General features: G+C 41.0%; 1 protein-coding gene across 4 annotated transcripts in view; it reads right to left on the reverse strand.

Annotated features, from left to right (window-relative positions):
- The window catches only part of unc5a (unc-5 netrin receptor A), a 164,093-nt gene extending 144,737 nt beyond the window's left edge, over window positions 1-19,356 (reverse strand). For all 4 annotated transcript variants that reach the window (XM_050043064.1, XM_050043063.1, XM_050043066.1 and 1 more), the window contains exon 1: window positions 18,804-19,356. In XM_050043064.1, coding sequence (XP_049899021.1) covers window positions 18,804-18,882 — 79 coding nt within the window. In that variant the 5' untranslated portion in view covers window positions 18,883-19,356. The remainder of the gene's footprint in view (window positions 1-18,803) is intronic.
- Window positions 19,357-25,356: the final 6,000 nt, after the last annotated feature.

Here is a 25,356-nt window from a genome sequence, read left to right on the forward strand (position 1 = left end):
ACTAATGACGGTGGAAGACTTTGATTCTTTTAAGTCAATACAATCATGACATTGTCGCACCATGTATGGGAATACTAAGGTAGACACATAATGTAGAGACTGTGCAAATGAACACGTATGATTTAGTTCCTTATGTTTTTCACGAACATGCTACATCTCTTCAGTGTACACCACTTTGGGTAAGATGGAATTTCAGCCCTCACATGGTGGAAATTATAAATGAGACGCTTAACTGAGCATCAGTTGCTATTTAAACCCACAAACTCCATGACAAACTCTGCCAACTGGGGTGAAAATTTTAACTCAGAAACCTCAATTTCTACCGCTGCGCTACCAACTGTTCATGGTGAATAACAAAATGTGTGGGTGTGTGGGTGGGGACTGTGTGAACAATTCTGCTTCTATAAACATATCATGAACACCACTTTGCACTGAGAAACACAGAGAGGGATTCAAACTTTCTTGTCTTGCTGGAAGCATTTTGCATCTCGACTCAGAGACTGAAAGAAATAAATGGACAAGACCAGACACTGTCAAATAGATCTGTTTGTATCTCTGCATGTGTGTTGATGGGTGGGGCATTCATGGTATCACAGAGTAATAAAGCCATCAGTGAAAATGAAAGAATAAGCCAGAATTGAGGATAAACTGACACAGGAGCTTTGACGGCAATAACCCGACATGCAGGGGGAATTAACCAGGGTATTACAGCTAAACCAGTGGGACTCTGCAGCTTCCATAGGGAAACTTAGACACATGGACCGCCATACATGCTGTGACCTAGGAAATAGAGAGTGATGGGATAAGACTCTGCCTTTGAAGGGAAAAATAACAGGTCGAACTTTGTGGTTCTATCTGCAATCCTTTCTTTTCTGATAACACATAATTTAATGATCAAATAACTTAAAATTCTGTCAGAATTATGAGATACTCCAGCCCAGAAATGAGAAATATTTCTTGACACTGGGAGGGCTTGCATTTCCAGGCTCGTGTTTTGACTCCAAGTGTCATGGAGACGGAGATTTAGTGTGACAACGCTGATGCCAAGTGTTGTACTCCTGCAATGGTTTGCAGAAACATGGCACATTCAACATTCAGACTTTGCACACAATATTCCCCGACTTGAATTAGCAATGTGGAAAAATAACATTACCACTCAAAATAAAAAGGAACAGAGAGATGGCATTTCTCAAAGAGGGACTACACTGGAGAATGCTTTTTGTTTCATGAGTCAACCTTGGACAAAAACAAGAGATACTTTACCAAAGGCGGTAGAACGCCGAGTTCGACTACTTCCTGCAGAGACTGACAGCTGCACCGGTGCATTACTGTCAATCACAGTTTCTCCTGTTAGTTTGGGGCTATATGTGCTGTCTAAAATACCGAGAATGAACACTTTTATGGAACAATTTTGGCAAATGAGCTTGTCTTTTAATCCAATTAGCTTTGGATCCAACAGTCAATGATAATTCTTAGTATTAGGACTGCAAAAAAGACAGGACCACAGAGATAGTAAAAAGCTGTTTATGATTAAGTTTATGGATTCATAATTAGCAACTGTAGTTTAAAAATGCTCTTAATGCTGTTATGCTTCATCACAGTCTTAAAGTGTTTAATGCCCACACCAGAAAAATTCTCTATCTGTTGTTAAACACATTTAGTTTGCCTCCCAGTGACTCCGTGACAGCAACTAAGATTGAATGAAGATCAAGTCAATACACTCCTGCTGTTTAACTCATATTTTACTGTTGACAGCATTACCAAAAAAAAATCCATTTTAGATTGATTACTGGCAGGATAATGCAAATTTGCATATAATAAAAATTAATTCAGAAGCGAGCGATTATCAGGAAAAATATTCAGCTCTGTCAATTAAATTTATTTATTTCCCGTAGCCACAGGAAAATTACAAATTATTCTTCATAACATTTCATTTAGTTGTTATTCTGCATATGGTTTTGTTTTGTTAACACGCTCACCTTCTGAATTTAACCTCATGAATAAAATAACACAGAAAAGGGGGGAAACATAACACTAACATTTGATTTCCCTCTTTATCGTTGCTTAATTTTAATAGTTTTAACAGCCTAGCAAGATGAAAAATGACAGTCACACACATGTGAATATACTGTCTGTATGTGTGTGTGTGTGTGTGTGTGTGTGTGAGCATGTGTTTGTGCTATTCATTTGACACTTTTTTTCCTCCCTTTTGTTGAAGGAACCGCCAGCTTAGCTTCAAGCACATGGCCCTATAATTGTTCCTTGGTTCATATCTGTCATGACACTTCTATAGGTCTACAGCCGCTGTCACTAACCACAGCCTGCAGCCCAAATGGGGTCGCTCTATTTTTTCCTCAGTATCTCATACAACCAGCCTTTGTTCCTCATAGTACAATCTGGAGATGCCATTAGTGGGGAGGGAGACAGTGATGTTTAGTGACAGCCAACGACTCCTCTGGTCAAGAAAGTGCCCCGGAGTCATCAGAGTGTCACACACACCCCTCCGCCCTGACTGAACACAGCCTCGGCTCCCAGGGTTCACCTTTGTTCTAGCTATCTGAAAAGCGGGAAGCTAATTGTGTGACAGGGGTCGGGGTGGGCAGCACCCACGACAGCCTGAGTTGTGCCACTGCGTAAAGCTGCCAGCCCTTCTTGTCAAACATACTGCAGGAGAATCCGACACAAAAATTAGGCGAGAGGGGGAGGCTCTCATTTTGCTGCAAGTGGCACTTTTTGTCTTTGTGTTCTGTTCATGACTATTGTCATCACATTTAGGGCTCAGCTCAAAAAAACATGCAGAAACTCTGCGAGCGGCTGGGCAGGATGATAAGAGAGGAGCTACATGGCCTGTTTGGAGCTGATAACTCAGACTCAGCATAAATCAAACACCTTCTGGCGATTCAAATAATTTGTACAGTTGGGCATCATACGTTGAGAGGGGAGAGAAGAATTCAGTGTAAGGAAGTATCATGCCTCAGTGCCCCAAAATGAAATGCTGCAGACTTGTCAAATTATATCTTCCAAGTGAAATGCTTATGCTGTGATTTACCAGCATTACTGTGTAATACACAACACGTTTTTTCACACTATAAATTAAGTACGACTGCAGAGAACTTTTCCCAGCTCCATCCATCACAATGGTTACATAATGCGAACACATTTTATTTCCTCCACCAGCAGATACAGAAGGAGAAGTGTTGTCTTGACTCCTCTGTGGTTATTTAACACAGCCAAACAAACAAAGTAAATCAGCTTGTGGTTCATTTGTGGATAACGTCACGTGGAGACAACACCACAAACCACTCTATAGGCAGTTAATGGGTTTACTTGGCTGCTTCGTACTTGTGGGACCTCGGGCCCTACTGTTTGCTTTAGGCACTGGCAATTTCCACCAGGCTGTGGAGGCTCTATGCATCAGTGCTGGCTTAACACAAAATGGCAGCCTGTTACAGAGGATGGGCACAGATAATGCTCGAGTTTATGTTGGAAAAAAGTCGACACGTGAATCCAAACCAAAGAGTGCTACTTTGCTCAGTGCTGGAAATGTGCTTTTACCATTTGAAGTCTGAGTTATAGTTTTACAGAGATATGGAAGAGCAGACAAAAATCCTATTTCCAAATGATCTACTGTCTGATGCTCTGTGTCCTCTAATGAGTGAGGAGAGCTAAGGTATGCTGTTGATTAATATAATGGAATCTGAAAGGTAAGACAAGCTTGATAAAAGGAGAGCTGAAGGCTGCCAGGCAAGAGAAAAGCGCCTTTGTGAGATCTTAGAAATGTTATCCAAGTAAGGAAGTCCTTTTTTTTATACATGGGACTGGTTTGTTTCACAATTTAATCTTGATCCTTTGAACACGAGTGGGACAAATCCTCTCTTTCAAATCTGGACAGGGACTTGAAGACTTTTGTAGCACAGTGCACCAAGATAAAATACTTTTTTTGTGTGTAGCAAATGATCTTCTTAAAACTTCCTCCGCTCTTGTGAGTAAAAAGCTTAGGATTTCACAGTGTAACGTTTCTGCGGGAAAATAAATAAATAAAATATCTAAGAGAAAAAAAGTTTAATAGTGACATTTCCAACAACAATCTGACTCAGCCAGAAAAGTTATTATTTAATCATTACTTTCGTGAAAATGACAGAGCAAAGCCATATGCAGTGTATGTTGCAGACCAAGAAATTAGAAAATAAGCCAAATTGCATTTGGCTTTGTGATGATTCAGCCTGAAACCAATCTGTCCAAGTTTTCAGTCGAGTAATTTAAAAACCAGAAATATGATTTTAAATAGCTAAGTATGGACTGTCCAATCTTCCAATTCTCACAGTGTCACTTCCATCACACATTACGGGGGTGATTCAGGGACGTGGTCTGAAGTCTGGCTCCGGGAACTCGTGAACGATAGAAAATGAGATGATTCATAACAACACTTGAGATTCCAACTGAGGACCAGCAGCAACAAAGGAAAAGGTTACTCAGTCACAGACAGTCTAACACATATTAACGAAGTCTTTTTTCTTTAGTGACAATCATGAAGCCACTTTGTGTACACAAGTACACACACTGCAACACACTGCATATTTACTACATCATTCAAGTATATATGGGTCATACACTCATTTGATGTGTCAAAGGCACAAAACTATTACAGTGGTTTAAATATGTAAATGTAAACGGTAAGAGACGTTGAGTACAGTTTATGTAACAATCCGTATTAGCTGTTCTGTGGATGTGGATGTGTTGATATGCTACCAAATACAAAGGTAGGGCTCTGGAGGTAAATGAAGTGAGGCTCAGCAGCTGGTACAAGTGGGTGGGGAGGTGATGATCCTAGAATGGGGAAGCTAGGTTGGCCTATTCAGATCAACCCTAAAGAGAAAAGGAAAAAACACTTTTCACTTTCCTTCCCTTTCTCTCCTCCTTCTTTATCTGTTTTCTTTAGTGTTGTAATTTATTAGTTTCCCTCTTTCCATTTCCTCATTAGACACTAATATAGAAAGAAGAAGAGGGATCGCCTTCCCCCAACCCTCGGGAGGGTGCAGCCCCGATGTAAGTCGGACATTGCTTCCCAATCAAAAAAACGCCCCGAACCCTCCAGAGAGAGCCTGTTCATTGTGGATTAATGCGCCTTTATAAAGTTGTCATGTCTGGTAGAGATTAAGGGGGCCTGATCCTCCCTCCCTCTCGATGCCGCACCACATCACTCTGGCACAGTGGAGCCCCCTGGTGCCACGAAGGCTGGACAAAAGAAGTGTGTCACCAAAAATCTCTGCAAGAGCCGAGCTGGAGGTCCAAGGGTCATATTTATAGTTGATTAAGATTTCACTGATCACCTTTAAAGCACTTCATGGTACAGCCCTCAGCTAAATTGCTGGATTGCTGTTCCCCTATGAGCTGAGCGCAGCCTCAGATCCTCAGGCAAGGCTCTGCTGGCTGTTCCTCAGCCCCAGCTCAAAACTGAAGGTTAGCCGGCCCCTGAGCTCTGGAACGTCCAGCCTGAGGGTCTGAAGTTTAAAGAATCGGTGACATCTTAAAAATCACTTTTTTTTGTGTTACTTTAATTGTTTGTTTTTTACCTCAGTCCTCTGGGCAGTTTATTGCCAACATCACATATTTGTTTTACTGTTAGTATTTATCTTTATTGTCTTTTTTACTCTCTGTGCAGCACAGTAGTGCAGTGAATAGCACTGTCGCATCACAGCAAGAGAGTTCTGGGTTCGAGCCGGCTGGCTGGCCGGGGCCCTTATGTGTGGAGGCTGAAGTACTCCCTGTGTTAGTGTGGGTTTTCTCCAGCTTCCTCCCTCCTAACTGCCTATAGGTGTGAATATGAATGTTTCTGTGCCTCTTGCCCAGTGTCAGCTGGGATCCACTCCAGCCAAAAACCCTTAAGAGGAAAAGTGGTTACAGAAAAATGGCATTTATGCAACAATACACTTATTTACTCTACTTAATTTGCCTGATTTTCTTTGCCCAAATCTCGAGGTGTTTTAATCCTGGTTCAACCATTTAAATAACTTTGTAACTTTATTTTGAAAAGTGCTTTATAATAAAGTTTTTATCTATTATATCCGAAGCTAAAATAAAAAAAAAAAATCAATTAATTATAGTAGTAGAGACAACAAGATTAAACAAACTATTTTTTTTTAGGATTAATCATCATATTAATTTTAAAGGCTGATGATTGCAAAATTTGTCAGACATCAAGAACAACCATCTGTTGACTTAAGCGTGGGCGCGAGTGAGTCTGTCTGATGGAAATACTCCAGTAAAGATAAGGGGATTTTGGTTTGACTGGCCTGTGGTTTCTGACTCTACAGAAACAGGCTGCTATGTCCCTGTTTGTTACAGTACATCTGGGGAAACAATAGAGGACCTTTGCAATTGAAACTGAAATCCAAACTGCCTGTTGTCTACATGTCCTCACATTGGATTCTCATAAGCAAGGACAGAGTCTCGTGTAGTTATATGTGGTTGGGATAAAATGGAAAAACAACCGTATCCTGCTGACCCTTGACATGTCACTAACGTCAGGAGCAAAGATTTAATGTCCTGACACCGATGAAAACACAGCTGTAGAGGGAAAACAGCTAGACCCGGTTTGCTCCGCCTCCCTGTAAACTCCATCGGCTATTGTCATCACAATTACACTTACATTTGGCAGACACTTTTATCCGGAGTGACTTACAGTGCTGCTCAGTATTCATGATTAAAAGCACCACCATTAGATCAAGCACAGATAGACATTTGGCGACACTGTGACAACTCTTGGGATGAATCTGTGATCCCCACAGGACTTGTTTGTGTGCATATGCCCGAACATGCTGCAAACATCAGAAATATTTCATATTAAGCTAAGATCAGTCTACGAGTTTATTAGGATATTTAAAACCAAATCCACAAGCCCTTCAATGTACCAAATAATTTTTCACTGAGTTATACCTGGTTCATACCAATTGATTCTTCAGCTCCAGTTAGATTGTCAAATCTGGAATCGTTAATCCTCAAAAGCATCATCTTTTTATGAGTTATGAGATGATCTGAATTGGGAGAAAATATCTGCCACAGTTACTCAGAAATAAAGGATGAATAAACTTAGAGGAGCTGTTAACAATATTGTACAAACTGAGCTGGGTCAGAGGCCAGCGCACACTCAGTCACTGCTTGAAAACGGACACCAGCTCACATTCATTAAATGACAGCCACATCGAACAAATAACTCCTTATATTCTTGTTTATTGGTCACCAGATGTCGGCCCGCCCCGACTGCGTGTTAGGCAAACTAATTAAATGAACAAATTGAACTGAGCTTTGTTGTTTTTACTGAATGAGTTGAACAGTGCCAACTCCCAAAAGAAGCAATGGCAAAATTACAATCAATAATCTGTAAAAGCACTCTCAAGTCTATAAACAGCATACCAGCAAATACACATTATTCAGTGTCCAATTAAGCTAAAGTAGCATCTGCTAGGCCAGAGTGGAAGCACTACAGTATGGTGACATCATACTGTCTTTTTGACAGAGGAGGCTTAAACACTAACAAGAACGGCAATATATCTTCCATCCACCCACACCAAATTTCTTGCTGATGTCAGTGTATATCTGTCAAATGACTGCACCCGGCAGACTTAACCCTGGACTTGTTGTGCACTAATGAAAGGTATACCAACATACTGTGTACATGACTGAGGCTTAATTAAAAATAAATGAGACGCAAAGTTTAGTTTTGCCTGTGAACATGTGAATGTCTTTCCTAATGAGCAATGCTTTGTATCTCCTATCAGATCAGACTGTATGCTGGCAGACACAACCCTGCATGTTGGAATTTACACACACAAAAACATTAATTATTCACATCCAGTGCCAAAGACCACCCTTGAATAGAGACAAGGTTACAATTACCCATCCTAATATGACCAACTGTTGTAATTTGACAGATATTCCATGCCGAGGTTTACCAAACAACAACGGAGCCATCTCAATGACAATGAAGCAAACTCCTTTAGCTGTTAAAAACCTTGAGATGCAGTGGAACATTCTGGAAAATGCTTGATTTTTGTCAAGACAATACAATTAGGACATGTTCCCATTGGACCAATATTACCTGGAGATAGGGCTGCAACGATTAGTCGACTAATCAATGACTAATCGACTATTAAAATAATCGGTGACTATTAATCGAAGAAATAATTGACAGATTAGTCGACAATGAAAATAATCTTTAGTTGCAGCCTTAACTGGAGACCTCTGGCAATTTGGAATAATTGCATGGGTCATCTGTGATCTTAATCCCACACTGCTATCTGTAAATAAATAGTCAAACCACAAGTTACCTGCCATATTTCGCCAATCAGAGGTCATGTGATAATATTAGTCCTACTTAAAATCAGCATCCTGGTGATTTGGGGTCATATTAAAAGTCCTCTGTTTTCTCCATGCCTCTTCTCTGCCTCTTTCCCAGTTGGGAATTATGGAGGCGGCATTGCAATTATAAAAGAAAGTTTTGACAGCATTTTGGGTGCAGGAGGCTCATCTCGCTACACAGCATGGAGACCCATTCGCAGAAAGAGCAAGCTCAAATCCATCAGGAGAGCAAAATCTCAAAAGATGAGAAGGATGACAGAATCGGCTCTGTTTAACTACCATTTTTAAATAAAAGGAGAAAAAAAAGGGATTTTAACTCTCGACATCACTGTTAGTGTTCATGTGTAGTGTTTGTGTTGTGTGACATGAGGTTACAAATGATTGTGCACATCATATCCAGGGGATAATGCCAGTAAATTTGAGTAATACAAAGACTTCGCTCATCCCGTGCGAATGAGCCACACAAAACGTATACTATTGGGGGGTAATTTCTAAATCACATGAGGTCCCCTGGTGATACTAGTCCCGTGCAATTAGGGCTTTAGATGTGTTTAAATATGAACTCACAGGGGAGAAAAGAGATTCAAGATCCAAGATTCGAGAAGATGATTGTCATATGCACAGTAAAAACACAGTGGTTTACACCATACAATGAAATTCTTAATTGCCAGTCTCCCTTCAGGCAAAATAATAACAAAAATAAAATAATAAAATAATAAAGAAATAAAGAAATAAGCAAGCAGAAACAAAGAATTAAGTTAAACGTCAATACGCCAATATAAAGTAATACTTACTGTACATAAATAAACACAATGTAAAACTAGTGAAAGGACGGAGACCAGTGTGAAACGTTTGGTTAGTAAACCCAGTGTTAACATACCCAGAAAAATACTGGAAAACTAGGCACACCAGCAACTGACAGAGGAGCATTTAATTTCAACAAATTTTTAATTTCGACAGTTGGTTCAGAAGTTGCTCCCGTAGGCTCGATCAAACATTCACCACTGTCAGTTTTTAAAAGTGGATTATGGCAAGATGTTCTCTCCAAGAGAATAGTACATATTGGATCTAGTTGCCTGCCAGCTTTTAACTGAACAAATCCAATATGAGTTTCTAATGATTCGGTAAATAGTGCTTACAGTAGGCCAATACTTACTAAACTGGCCCACTGACAACCACGGGGAGAAAGAGAAAACTTTACATGTTTGCAAGGGTGGTACGCAGTGGGGTGGCCAGTGGGAGGCCACGGTTGCCCTGAAATCACGGCCCCGCCCTGGCTTCCCGTCAAAAAAAAAAAAGATCAAAAATAACTGGAGGCCTCTGTGTGGTGTTAATCTTCAACTTGACTAGGCTTGTTCCCAGTAAATGTTTTACTCCTTACAATCAATTTACTCCCTCAAATTAAAGCTGTATATTTGTCTTTTATAGAAAAACAGACAACCAGCCTATTTGACAGCCGAGCCTTATTGATTATGAATCGCCTAACACATTAAAACAGGATTGTTTTGGAACTGTATTGGTATTAGTCAACTGTAAAATAAGATACCAAAGTATGTCTTGGTTCTCATTTTTCATATTGACGTAGTTTTCAGCTGCATTCCTGAAATTCAGTAACAGCTTTTGGTTTAGGTGTGTCGCTCAAGATTTTCAGTGGCCCCAACACACCACCCCATGAAATATTTCTGGGATAGAGCTAGAGCTCATGTCTGAGATAGAGTTACAAAAAAATTGAGAGTGCTCAGAATCACCATTTGAGACAGCATAACATCTAAAAAATTACAACGTATGGAGGCTCTATTGTAAATATTTCCTATAAAATATAATATAGTATACATTAGTCACATAGCAGTTAGCTCTGGCTATAAACCAGACTGTATGTTCCATATAATGCAGACTAAAATGCCCTTTGCTCTTTGACATTTTAAGACTGAAATCAGTGTCATTTCTCCTGTAATTGATTACTTTGAATAATACTCCATTCCTTGAATATCAGTATTCATCAATATTAACTGTGCCTGAAACACAGGATTGTAAATCAGCGGCTAATTAACAAAAACAATGCCAGAGCAGAGCTGCTCTGTACTCATCTTTTGAAATCCAAGTACCGGAGACAAGAAACTGCAGGTATGAAAACGCACTTTGATTCAACATGAATGCATTGTCACTGGACATTTAAATCCATAGCAGCCATAATCAAGTGCAAGGCATGCTGTAAAAAAGAGGGAGCGTCTAGCCTCAATGGTGGCTGTGTTGTCATGATTAATTCTATTGGAGTAAGGACTTGAATGTGTTTTCCGTGAGCCTGGTGTTCCTGATGGCCTTGCCAAGAAAATCTGCTGCTTAGCTTTAAGCTTTGAATCTGTAATGTTCAGACCTCATTTCACATCGGGAAATGGTTTGTTTGGGAAAAACAATAACAGAGGGACCTACATAGATCAGAGAGGCTGTTCTCTCACTGCACACATTTAGGGTGCATGATAAATGGTTCATGTTTTGTGGAAATCAACTTGAGTTGCATAACATCAGGATGGTTTTTGGTGATGCTTTCAGGTACAAGTCAAAGACAGAGGCGACAAAAAGAAGGCGTCTGATCTGATCTGATCTTTCAGTTTGATTCTTTACACATCCATGAGCAAAAGGTGACATAAATGACATTAGTAATGTTGTATCAATACTAAATTATTTACAGGCTTGCTGCTAAACCCAGCATATTCTAACCTTACATCACACAACATGCTGTCTGGGCTTGAATGTGCTCTGAGAGTCAGCGCTCTGTTGACTCAGTTGAATTGCTTGCCTAAGGCATCAGTGCCTGGACACATACACATAATTAGGAAAGGTCACTGTGCCTCCTGTCTTGTCAACAAAATCACTTCAAGATGACAAATTCTGGCTCCGGCTGAGCCAGACCTCCCTCAGATACCCTGCCAATCAAGCGCCAGCAGGGCTGTGAGAGTAGCCTTAGGTGATTTCTAATTATGTATTTTACATGCCATGCTAAACGGCATAAGCATAACAATGAGCCATACATTTGGTTGGAGGTGTGTTTTCTCTTCAAGGTTGAAGTAGCAGACAAAAGTGTCATTATCTTATAACTCTAAACTACAAGCTGCTGAAAAGTAGCCTTGTGAAAATTCAAATGGGATCATTTGTCCTGAATATTACATGAAAATGTTACCGTAGATCATTAATGATGAAAAATAAGGATTTTTACACAATATAACTCCACAAAATGTCAGTCCATATCATATGACCTTCACACCATTTTAAAGTTCCTTTCCCATCGCATGCTCTGTTGACTTTCCATCCAGTCCACTATATGATGAAGTGGAAGTGGCTTTCACATCGCTCCCTGGTGGCCTTACTAAGGAACTATTAATCTATGGCTCTCCATATTGCATTCAGATCCGCTTTCCCCAGCCACCACCTGGCCTGAAGTAAAGGCCAGGAGAGGACCCAGAGGACTGGACACTCTCTTATTATGAGCTGCACCAAGACACCTCTGGGTTTCTAAGCGCTTCCTCTGACAGTGACTGATGGCCAATTAACCATTTGGAGAAGAGTATTGATCACTGAGAGAACAGGAAAGGATTCTGGAAACATCTCCTAACACACTGCTATTCTCACTGTACAAAGTGAGCAGCCAGACAGCACATCATGTATACTAAAAACAAACATTATCAAAAAGAAAAAAGAGACAGGCCTTCCACACAAACACTGCATCAAACGTCTCGTTTCCGCGTACCCCTGTGTACGTATGTATGTGAGTCAACTACAAGTCCATTCATTCCTGTGGGAACCTTTGTGATGTGGTTGCTCAACTTCAGTCTGGAATTCATCTCGAGTATGTTGAAAAACTTGAACTTTTTCAGCAGATTATACAGCTCTGTTCATCTGAGTGAAAATTTTGACGGCATGTTTAGCTAGCTAACATTGGCAGCATGCTAGCTGTGTAATGTATAGAGTGCATGCATATTGGATCATATGTCTTAACAAAATATTTCACAAATTTGACGACACACTTGACAGGCTGACCTCCACACTTACTTATCACCATGCATTATTGGTACGGTTTTTGTCTTTGTACTGCTCCATGCGCATATTCCACAATCTTATAAAATGAAAACCACACAAAATGAACTTCTGCGCCTTTTCTGCAATGGCATTTCTATCTATCTCTAAGAGATGCATTTCCTTGCATTGACCACTAGGGGTGTACTCTGTAAAACGTACAGAAATACGGGCACAAAACAAAACAGTGCGGAAACGAGGCAAAAGGCAAGACATGTATAGCTGCAGTCAGATTCTGTTTGAAGCCTATACATGACACGCCCCTACAAACCACGCCCACAACCAGTCCAAGACAAAGCCACCAACGCAATGGTTTTATGAATCCTGCTACAACATGACATTGCAGTGAATACATGGAGCCAAACGTAACAATAATCCACCCAATTTATTTACTTTTCATTATACATTAAGACATGATTCACCTAATAAGTAACAAGATGTAACCTTACCTGGCCTTAACTGCCTCTCTTTTAAACTTTATAACACTTTATAGCTAACGTTAACTTAGCATTTTCTTCACGGCTTGTGCTGAAGGAGCTAACGGAGCTGTGTAGGTATGGTGGCTGAGCCATATTGCTGATGGTCGAGTCATGGAGCTGCTTTGGGCTGGGCAATATGCACAAAAATTTGTATCTCCGTATCTTCAGGCTGGATGACGATACATGATGTATATCGGTATTTTCTAGGAAATGGGCTGCATGTTCAGTTGCATGTCAAAGCCACATTTGAGATGTAATAGGCACTTTCATCGAAAACAAGCTGTGATCAAAATAAAATGCAAAGACGTGTTTGAAAATATACAGCTGCACAACATGTAAATGAAAAATGATATAAAATAAATAGCAGGACTGTACGTTAACTTTTTGCACATAGAACTAGAGCTACAGAGGCCATAAAACTATAACATGAATATAAAGGTATCAAGTAGGCCTAAATCCATTGTAGTTTGAAACAAGTAAAAATCTTTGAGGGTGGAGTTAGAAAGTCATTTTTTATTGGCCTTTCAAATGGATCCAGTACTGGAAAATAACTAAAATATTTTCATTTATTTAGGCTATTAATCTTATTCATGCAGAGAGCATCACCAGAGATGGCCAGGGAGGGAAGGGGCATGAGACACTGTCCAAATTATATACATCTTGTATATGAAATGTCAGTGTTGCTGCATTTTTTTTAAATACATCTGTCACCTGCATCCAGGTGCTGTCCCAGTGTCACACAATAGACTAAAACTACCATGAAGACTGGAGATGCGCTGTGATCCACCTCACACACAAACTAGCAAACAAACCCGCACCTGACACAATCAAGCTGCTCTGTCTCCCACACATGCAGCGCAGCGCTGTACTGCACTCATACTGCGGTCATTTAATTCACCTTACAGCCTGATTTAGTGTAGCATGTGCAACATATAGACCAATGGCGCACTATAGACTAATTAACAGACAGGTTAAACAGACTAGCAGCACTGTGTCTCTCTTTGTGTTGCTGGAGAACATGAGTGGGGTGGAGCTGTGCGGAGAGGGTGAAAGGAGAGATGTACACTGGCATGGCTTTTTCGAAGAACCGCTATATCGATATAAACAGTACTGTCTAAATGGATATCTTGCTTGAAAAAATATCGATATATCATATGTAGTCGTTATATTGCCCGGCCCTATAGCTGCTCTAGCCGCAGCTATACCCACTAGCGTAAGGCTAGCACACATCAAACTGTCTGCAATACTTTTCTTTTTGGCCAACAAACATTGGCAAAATTACAGCCAAGAGATTCTACAGAAGGAAACTACAGCAAAGTGACTGTTGGCAGTTGTAGTATCTTTTATTATGATTGACTTCTATGACATCGACCTTCACGTCACGTTTTTTTGCTGAGGTGATTTTTTTTTTCCCCAGCAGGAGAACAGAGTGGTATCCAAGGATCAAGGTCATCATCGCATGTTCTTTCTCTCCGCGAGAGAGAAAGAGGGAAAGAGATGACCAAGGAAAAAGAACACTCGATTAGACCCTCCAGAGAAAAGACTCAGTACTCAGTTCAACAAGCTCATCCCGACTTCTCATTGGTGGCACTTGGATATATGAGGCTATATGAGTGCTGGCACACGATGGTTAGCAGCGACAGAAACACAACAGTAGAGATTGAGGGCAATCTCCCAACTGCTGATACTTTGTCAGCCTCTATGGCCTTCTGTGAATTATGGTCCAGCTTCCCATCGAAACATAGGGTAATACCATCCAACATCAGAGGTGAAAGGTCAATTTTATGCTGCCTAGATAGAAAAGCACAGATAGTGACTATGGTGCACCACATTTCAGGAGGGAAACAGCCCAACTTCAACCCCTAAGCGCTCTCACATAGACCTGAATCATAGAAATGGAGTAATTGAAACAAAAGGGCAGAGTTTGACAGAGATATAGTGCCTTCGCAGGGCCTCTGCACAGACTGCAGAAAATAACACCTAACTCCTCCCCTCTGCAAGGTTCATCCTCCATGTGTCCTCGGCAACGCCTGTGTCCTTCCTTTACTCCTCAAGATTGCCATTTGCAAATGATAAGCGCAGGGACATAGCCTTCTGGAAGATAAGGCGCCTGGGCATTTGTCACCAAATGGAGCATGCTCCTCCATTGTTTAATGCTGACCTGTGATGACATGCACTGTTTACCTTTTATTCATTTATGCTGAACTATTATCTCTGCCTCCATTAATCACAGCAACTCAAACTGAAGAAATTACATTTAGCAAAACTTGGACAGGAAGACGATTATTCAGTTCGTCTGTGTTTTCTCTTTCAGACAAATTAACATGATGGAAAGTGAATTTAAAAAAGCAGTACATTCGATCAGCTCTGTGCCGCAAATAAGCAATCCAGACTCTCTTTTTCACTGTCATATTGTCCGATTCAAATTCTGTAAGCGGCATCATATCCATAACAAGCATTTGTACTCCTGAGGAGTGAAATCATTTTAATTTTTTTACCCTGCTTTTTTTTTCCTGAAGTGTAATTGCTTCCTTGCACGATATATTCTGCATTTTGTACATCATGCTAATTTACTGGGTGAGTATAAGCAGTTGAGAAAATAAATAATTCTATATAAAAATTCCCTCCCCCAGTGCACAAGTCTTCCCGTTGTCTGTGCCATTTGAATTCATCTCCCATGACTAGAGGGAACAAAAACTCTTTCTGGTAGTAAATTATCACTTCCCTGTATAAGACCATATCCCTGCAAATACATGGCGATCATTTGCCATGCATTAGCTATGGGACAGAAACGAAGTGGTTTTAAATTCCTTTGACCAGAAGGCAATTTCCCCCAATAAATTATGTTAATTTCAGCTTTCGCTCTCCTTATCGCATTCTTTAGTGAGTCAATGAGGAGAGACAAAACTGGCTGCCAGAAAGACAACTCTGGGATGATTCACATTAGAATGATGAGAGACTTCTGGCAAAAGAATCCCTTATATTACTGTACAAATAAATGGGGACTCGCAAATCACCGCATTATGCAATAGATTTCTGCTCGTTGTCATTTAATGGCCATCTCCTTGCATCATCACAAGGTTTACACCCCGTGGAAATTGCTCGAGGTGACTGCTCACACAAGTAGGAAGGTACCTGATACCAAATCCCATGCTCCCTTGCTGAACCAGACAACAATTGCTTGGCAACGCTCTCATTGGGCAGAGGGAAAAACAAAGAAAAAACCAGGATTTATTCTCTCTGCATGGATAGCTGACTTTTTGATGATCTTTTTCTGGAGGAAGTAACAAGGGACTAAAAACAGGAAACTGACTAACAGGCAAGTTTAAATAAATGGCAAACAACAGCAGCAACAGGAGATGGAATAATCTGCAGACGTTCACCTAACACATGCAGCAGAAATGCACACATGCAAATCCTTGTGGAAACACCCTCTCTCACTCACTCACACATACACACACACACACACACACACGGACACACGCTTCGCATACTGAAAACATCAAGTGCTGTGCACACACACAAGCAAAGCAGTACAGTTCTTTGTTCCAGAGGCTGAAAGCGTACCTACCCCCTCCGTCCGGCCCGTCAGATCACTCACAACACAGTGAAAGGGAAAGTGCTCGGCTAGCTCAAATCTAGATTGACAGGCCTACCTTTATTACTGACTGAGTTATGTTTCCCTGCAAAAAAGACAAGTCGGCTTTTGATACAGACGAATGCCAAGTCAGCGCCTTGCCTCTCTACAGAGGATAGCTCGACTGATCTCAGCTGAGACTGTCCCAGCCCTGATGTCGAAAGAATTGGCTACCAAATTACCTTCCGATCCATTTCTGGAACTCACGCTGTCCTATAAAAGTAGCCTGTAAGCCGTGATGGGAGCTCATAAGGACGCTTGCACTGACCTAATATACGATAGAGAGTGAGTGAAAAAGAGAGAGGGGTCTGCTTGGAAATGTGATACAGAGGACAGAAGAGAATAAAAGGAGATTTTACCTATATCCCTGTATTTATCTGTTTTATTAACTGGCTCGCTCTAGTCAGGGTCACAGAGGGGCTGGGAGCCTATCCCAGCATGCACTGAGCGAAAGGCAGAGAAACACAGACCTATCACAGAGCAAACAAAGAAACAGACATATTATCAAAGATATGGGAATTTAGAGTCCTAACATAAAGCTTCAGACTGTGGAAGAAAACCCATATAAACACAAGCAGAACAAGCAATCCCCACATGAACCAAGGCACAGAGTAACTTCACGCTGTGAGGCGATGACGCCCTACTGAACCACGATGCCATCCATATAACCCAGCCACCCAATCAAAATATATCAGTTTCAACATGCATCATAAAACGACTTGTAAATACCACCGCATTGCCACTTACTTAGCTTGATATATGAGGTCCCTGGAGCATGACTGTTTATTTAATCCTAATATATTCATAATTATACACTAATTAATGCAAGAGAAAAGCCCTCTTAATTCATCATCTCAGTGTCCTGGAGCAAGAGACACAATTACACCAACTTTAACATATTTGCCTTCTGTCCAAAGCAAGGTTAACAGTTCGGAAACAAGCGCGAGGCAAATGATGTGTGAAAACTCTCGTGTTTTGGATATACTTACCAGCTGCTTCCAGCTGTTTGGCATGTTTGGATGATTTTTAGCGCCAGGGAGAGTGAGTAAAGAAAGTATTCTTTTAAAAAAAAAAAGGGCTGAACTATGAAATGGTGCATTATGGGCAACAGGGCAATTGATTGTATTGATTTGACTGGCTTGCCTGTGCACTACAGACTGACCTGTTATATTAAGGGTCAATGGCGAGCATTCTGTCATGTTGGGGTGTCATAAAAATTAAATGCCATCAGCGAAAGTGTTGTTGACTCTTGTCTATGAGCATATTTGATTTTTGAAATGAAAAATCTGAGCAGAAATGAAATGTGAAACTGCACACTCTCTTTACAAACAGGCTGCTGAGGGAAACTTATCCCCCAGTCAGAGCACTTGAGCTCACCCCACTGTTGGTGATTGTTTTGTACATCCAAGCACATTTGCATGCAATCGGGAGTGTCTGGCCAAGAGGCTACATCATAAAATGTAACTCATCAGTGCGAGTAGGTCGTCTACCAACTCCGTAAAGCTGTCACCATACTGCAAATGCAGCAGGAACGAATCCTGGCCGGGGAGAAACGTGGAGTTGAATGATCCTGTTTGCAGCCAGCCAGATGGATGAATACAGGATGTGGATATACGGTTCGCCCGGTGCGCTCTGCAGCCACACAAAGATTTAATAACTAAATGATTAGCGAGGTGATGTTCTTCTTCTATTGGAGGGAGACTCGCAAAAACGCACTGAAGGTTATTTATGTGGCAGTGTGAAAGGAGCGCAATGTTACTGAGCACCGCATTTTATTGTTCACGGGCCCGTGTGTTAAAACATTATAGTGCAGGTTTGCTCCTTTCAAGCAGGTGTAGCTCCAACTTCCCTTACAGTCACGACAGTGGGTTTAAAATCCACGCTCCACACTGCACGGCGCTGCTTATAATAAAGATATTACCAGCATAAAAATATATGACAATGATAGTTGACATTTGCCTCAAGTTTTAACCTTGGCTGACATGTGTGAGGCGACACACACACACACACACACACACACACACACACACTCCTGCGTAACCTTGAAGGTGCAGGCTAATTGATGAGTGTTAGTGCTAGCAAATTAGAACAATAACGACTGCCAACAACGTGCGCCGTCACGCGCGGCTGCATTTCGAGGAGGAAAAAGCAAACAACTTGTCACGTGCAGCTTACAGTGTGTGTTTTTTTTTTCTCACGACACATATGTTTAAACAGCATAATTAAAAGGGGGAATATATAATAATAGTGAAACTCACCAGTGCAGGTGAAGCCAGCAAAGACGAGCCAGAGCGCAAGGAGCGTGGCGCGGACAAAGGGGCCCAGAAGTAAGGGCATCTTCGTGGGTTTTTATCACCTAAGTTTCAAAAGGCAGAAAGAAGAAACACCGGCACAAAGGGCTTTTTTTTAAGGTCCGGAGAGTGTCCTCTGTAGCACTTGTTCACAACGCCCAAGTCCCTTTCTTTTCCTTAACACATATCCTCCTGCCGTACCGTGGCCATCTGTATCCCGGTCGTGCGTCTTCGTTGCTCAGAACAACGCATCACAGGTGTGGTAAATGAACTGCTGCCTTGCTCTCTCCGCCGCGGGTTTTTTTTTTCTTCTTGCACTGTGATGTACGTCTCCAAAGCAGCTATCCGTTCACAACTCTCCCCGTCTCTGTCACTGAGCCGAGGAGGGAGCCAGTTTTCTGTTGCTTGCTGTCACTTTGCAGCACCTCGCGCGAAAAAGAATACCCTCTCCAAAAAATGCGAAAACGGTAAGAATTGGCATCAGAGGAAGAACATCTGCTTGCACAGCAATGCTGGACTGTTGAGGAGTCAGGGAAGGTGTACGCTGCGATGAGCGGAGCAGCAAAACCAGGAGCGGATCCTGCGTGCTCGCTGGGAATGGAGCGTCCTGAGCGCGCCCTGCTGTTATATCCTCTCTTTTTTTCTCCTTCTTCTTAAGCAAACATTTACATATCTTGAATAAGCATAACTAACCACATATTGGCAATGCACGACAGAATGGAAATTATTTCATCCGCATCCTCGCAAAGTGTGCTTTTCATATCTCCTGCCTTACATGAAAATGATGGATATGACATCCAGCCCTGTATGATAGGAATCACAGCGGTGCTTTGCATACAGATTTACACAGATCACATCTGCATGTCATTGAGTTTCAATTGCATATGCCTCTGCTTTGTCTTAAGGTTTTCTGTATGTGTGTGTGTGTGAGTGTGTGTGTGCTGCAGTACATCAGTGACGGACAAACACAGATGAAGAAGCAGGAGGATTAGCACTCCCATGAGAGTGTACACCTGTCAGCAAACTCAGACCAGGATGTGACTTATGTTCCAGATAGCTTTTCCTTATTTTCTTGGGGGGTGTCAGTGGAGTGATTTTCAGACTGTTCAGCCGTGCCTTTTTTACAACGCTGCCAGAATCGACAACAGATTATTAATACACTTCAGATGGGGGTTTTGTGTCTTTGTTTATCCATTTCTCCCCTCCCACATAATAGTCAGCAGAATAATAAGTGGAAGCACAGAGCTGGACCACTGTCTTACCAGCTAATTATGGGGCTCATGTAGATGGATGATTCCTCAGATAGAGCTCAGCTATTATACAAACTCATTAAGCCTTCTCTCCATCCAGCATCCCTTGCTAAAGGTCAAAGTCGCAGTCAGAATGACAGCACAAAGCGCAAGACGCATACATGCAGAAAGAAACACACACAAACACACACACAACCCCAACAGCCATATAGTTTACGATCAAATCCTGATGGGCACTGTGAATGTGGAGGGGTGGGGAGGAAGGCAGCGGCACAGCAGCTAAATGCAACAGAATGACTCAGCCTTGGTCACTTGTGAGGTTGCTCGTAATGATCTCTCTCATTCTGCTAATCTGCTCTGTGTCCTATCAGGCGGTGCAAGCTGGAGTGCGTCTCTTCCAGTCACAGTGTGTGCCTGAAAAAGCACCCCAAACTACATGCATTTCAAATGAGGATGTGAGAATGTGTATGTATAAATGCATACTCTGAATATGTTTGTATAAATGCATACTCTGAATATGTTTGTATAAATGCATAGTCAGTTGTATTATCCTCTTACAGGGAGCAAGTTCAGCTTCAGCTGTTTTTAAAGGAATTATTAGAGTGTGTTTTCTGCCTGTGATGTGTTTGCTGAGTCAAGGCAGGGCTCAACCTCTCCCATAACCTTTTTCTTCTGCTGATTCTTCTGGGTCCGGCATCCTGACCCCCTTCGCTGCCTCAATCAGACTACAATGAACAATCACAGCTCTTTGGGGAGTTGACACATTTAGTTGTTCATCGATTTGTGGCGTTGTAATTAATTTTCTCTCCGTCATTGGTTTGAGATACAATATCCTGAGACTTGAAGCGGCTTGTTCTCCTGCAATCAATCACTGAACCAAGACAGAACCACCATTTCTCTTGTATCATCTTGAATTATTCACGGCAGCTAAAATCCAAAGAGACCAGACTCGGTGACCGATAAGTATTAAGAAAACATGAGGCTCATTTGTATGTTACGGATTGTTGCCATGTCTGGGCTCCTTCCATAAACGGCGCAATTACACCCTCAACATATGCAGCCTATAAAGACAACTGATTCGCCCGGTCGATAAGCATCGATCCAATGAAGGTGTCCAGCATGAAATTAATATTATTTATTGTTTACAAACAACACTGAGGGTCCCTCGAGGAGGAAGCAGTGCAGCCTCCGACCGTCTGCATTCCAGCACAGACTCAGAGACACAGAGAGAGGGTGTATCAACTTCCACCATGACCACAGCTTCACAGCTTATTGTTTTGTTTATATCAAATTAAACTGCAATGCTACTCCAGAGAGATATAATTGACCACAGTCTCAGATTAAATGACTGTAAAGATCTTAATAAGCCATCAGCGGATTGCATATTACATTGCAAACCACTTATGAGGATGCAGTCCAATGAGAATGAAATTGAGGTTCAGATTTGCATGCCGCAGCATTTTGGCCATTAATTACCATGCAAAATGACTGTGTGATGATCAATAGTGTATCAATTTAATTAAATATTATTGATATGGGGTTGTGGAAATTAATTGGGAGCCAAACAAATCCCAGTTATGTCGGATGAGAAGGTATTACTTTAACATTATAACATCTCCAGTGGGCCCTTCACTCTCTATTATAGATTATAATGGATAGGGGACCCACGTCCTCCACTCTCTGTGAAATGACACTGAATATATATATATATATATACGCCTCACTCAGGATTCACGATAACAATGTTAAAGCGCGTTATCTATAAGTACTATAAAAGCCAGCATCATCACTACATTAGTAATACACTTAGGCTTTTACTCCAGATCATTGTATCCATCGCTGGAGCTCTCAATACACCAATAAAAATGTTATGATCTGGATAGGCTATGCATAGCTGTGACTTTGTTTAATTAAATTATTTCACACAAGCGGAGATAAAATAGCCTTAGTGTGATCTCACCACATCTTGTGCAGTTGAGTGAGGAGCAAACTCAAATGAGAGTGCGAGAGATGGAGAGTTTAAAAAACAGAGAGGAAGAAAGCGGAGGGGAGGGTGGGTGAGGATGAAGGTCCCTCATTTCAGCAGCACAGACTGCTGATGAAGCTGAACTTCCAATATCCCACTACTTCAGCTCTGATGATTTCTCAATTTTACAGATATGGCCCGAGAATGTGGTTTGATGAAAATGTAAAATGGGATAACCACCAAATCATATGAAATGGGCCGCGTTTTATTCCATGACTATAAATCAAAAGCAGACACTCTAAAAATTAAACTTGATTTAGTGTTTTTGATTCAAAAGTAACAACTCTCCTGACTCGGAGGAAGACAGTGTGTCCTGTCGCGCCCTTAAATTAAGATTTTTACTTTCACGCAGATTCTTCACATTCTTTGAGAGTTCAAGAGCTTGACTGTTGAAAGGGGCCCAGGCAATGTTGGAGTGCAGTGCTCTGAGAGTTGTTTCGAAAAGGGAATTCAAACAATTTATTCATAGAATGTGTTTCCATCCCAAATAGATTCCCCTAATCTAAAACACTGCATGTGGAAATATATGATGATTTCATTTTCTCCCAGTCTCAGGGTCATAAATAAATTTGCATTCTGTCAGCAAAATGGACTAACTGACTTGTAATTCATCAAACCCGCTGCTTAGCGCTTAAACAGTTCAACACATGGTAACCTGATTTTTTTTTCTCCTCTCCCACAGAATTGCCTCACAGCTGTGTTCGCTAATAGGTGAGGAGGAAGAAAAAGGAGCACTTATATTTTAAAGACCTCATAAAACAATGAAATAAAGAAGGAAAATGAACTCCGCAAATGTCACATTTCAATGCAAACTTTAATTCTGAGGAGATGCATTTGCACATGGAATACATTTTGTTTACCATTTTGAATGTAAATGTCAAGAAAACTCAAAGAGAGACAAACTCTAGCGGTATCTAATCACATCTAAATGATGTGTGATTTTCTCAGTGAAGATTCAGTATAAAAACAGCATTTGCATTCCTTTCCCCTTCTTCAATGGGAGCCTATTAATTCAAAATCCTGTATGCCTGACAAAGAATAATATTATGACTTTATTGGAGCCAACTTGGAAGCGTGAACATGCCGCTTAACATACCTCTCCACAAGACAATGGGTGACAGTAAAAAAGTGTCAAGCCAAACCATTTTTTCCCCACGAGTTTCTTTTTCCACCTCCTCTACATTTTATTATTCTCGAAAAAAGAAAAAGGTTTCCTGAAATATGCTTCCTGGACCGACATCCTCTTGTTGTTTTGAATGTCACATTGTCTAAGCGTGCATGGGAGGGGAGACTTTGAATGATGTTGAATGTTTTATGACTCCCTGCTTTTGTGTCAGTTCTTCCCAGTGCTGCTCTGAGACTCTGATAGGAGAACCTCATCTACAGCTGCTGGATCTGACAGCGTGCGAGTAACACATAGGCTAGCTGCACTTAACATTTGAGGAGCTTCATTTCAAAATGCCATGTATCAACCTCGGGAAAATGTTACCTGAAATGTATTACTTGAGATCAATCTCTTTAAAAAAAAAAAAAGGAATACTTGAAAAGAGTTTTACTTCTAAATGCTGCACATTGATTCTGGGATAAAAACCAAAGAATTTCATCCATAATACTTTTTTTATTACCTAATTTTCCTCATCTCTTTTACATTTTGCCAATCTGTCATCAGCCATCCACTCAGCTACGAACATATACTGTTTATTTCAAGGAGAGACAGACTATCTGCCATTACCAGCTACGTACATATACTCAACTGTACACAGCTACAATTTGAGGTACTTCCACTATTTCAGAGGCAAATATAGAACTTTTTTTATGGTTGTTACATTATTACAGGTACAATATGCTGGATTTTCCTAACAAACAATGGCCTCATACAAAAGTAATCCCTCCAAGTCATTACTTATGACCTATAGGAAGTGTGTGTCGGTGTATTGATCTGCAGAGACTCTGCCCTCTGCCTGTATATTCCTATTTTTCTCTTGTTTTGCTGTGGTCGGGATGTTCCTGAGCACAGCACACAGGTGAGGTCAGGACTTTATTAAAAGACAGCGACCAAGAGCCAGACCGAAAACAACAGGCATCCAAGATGAACCTACGAAAAATGTGGACAGCGCCGAAAAACGCAAATATAGCAAATGGAAGTGAATCTGGGGTTGGCTATCGCTGGTGATACTCTTTACAAACAGTAACCAACAATTCCAGTGTACTATAGATTTATTTTTATATAGTGATATTATAAATTAGGGCTTCAACTAATGATTTTTTTCATTGTCCATTATTCTGTTAATCCTTTCCTGACTTGACTCATTTGGTTCATCAGACATCATGAAATAGTGACAAATATCCATTGTAATTTCCTGGAGTCCAAAGCAACGACTTCAAATGTATTCTCTTGTCTGATCAACAATCCAAAGCTCAAAGATCAGTTTGCAATGATATGAAACAATGAAAGGCGGTAAATCATCACAACATAGAAGCTGCCACCAGAGAATGGTTTGCTCTTCTGTTGAAAAAATAATTAATCAATTAAGGGACGTGTATTGGCAGAGATGAAAAATAAAATTGACAACCGTGTTTTCAATAGTATTTAATCACCTAACACTAGGTTTTCTTTAACTTAGAGGGAGCCATTTATATCTACACAAGGAGCAGATTCTCTTCCAAGGAGACCACCATATTGTTCTACAGTAGCCCAGAATGGACAAACCAAACACTAGCTCTAAACTGGGCCATTTGGATTTTTGAGTTTTCACGTTGGCCATTCTACAGGCTTGGCATACAGGAGAAGTTTCAGTTGGTTGCAATCTGCAACTTCATCACTAGATGCCACTTAATACTACACACTGGACCTTTAATGCATCAGTGATAAGACGCTAATGATATAAGAAAATACAACAACACTGACAAAGGCTGTTCTACCTGCATAAGGAAAAGCGCCCCACATCATCTCTTTTCCCATTGTCCAATCTGATGATTTGAGAGGCTTGCCCTCTGTGGTGGTCATGACAACAAGTTTACAGTTGGTAAACAATGGATGAGAGACTGGTGGTAGCAGTTGCTGGATATCCAGAGCTATATGGCCCGATGAAAGATGACAGGTTGTCAAACTGCCCCAGAGTCATCCTCAAATATGCCCGGAAATGGCCATCATAGGGGTGAAGCTCCTGGACCAAGCTCCCTGTGATCCACTCTCTTTTATAGGGTCTCACGTACCCACACAGATCTCCATTTCTCTGTGCCC

The sequence above is a fragment of the Epinephelus moara genome, chromosome 4 (assembly GCF_006386435.1).
Source record: "Epinephelus moara isolate mb chromosome 4, YSFRI_EMoa_1.0, whole genome shotgun sequence".
Classification (NCBI taxonomy): Eukaryota; Metazoa; Chordata; class Actinopteri; order Perciformes; family Serranidae; genus Epinephelus; species Epinephelus moara.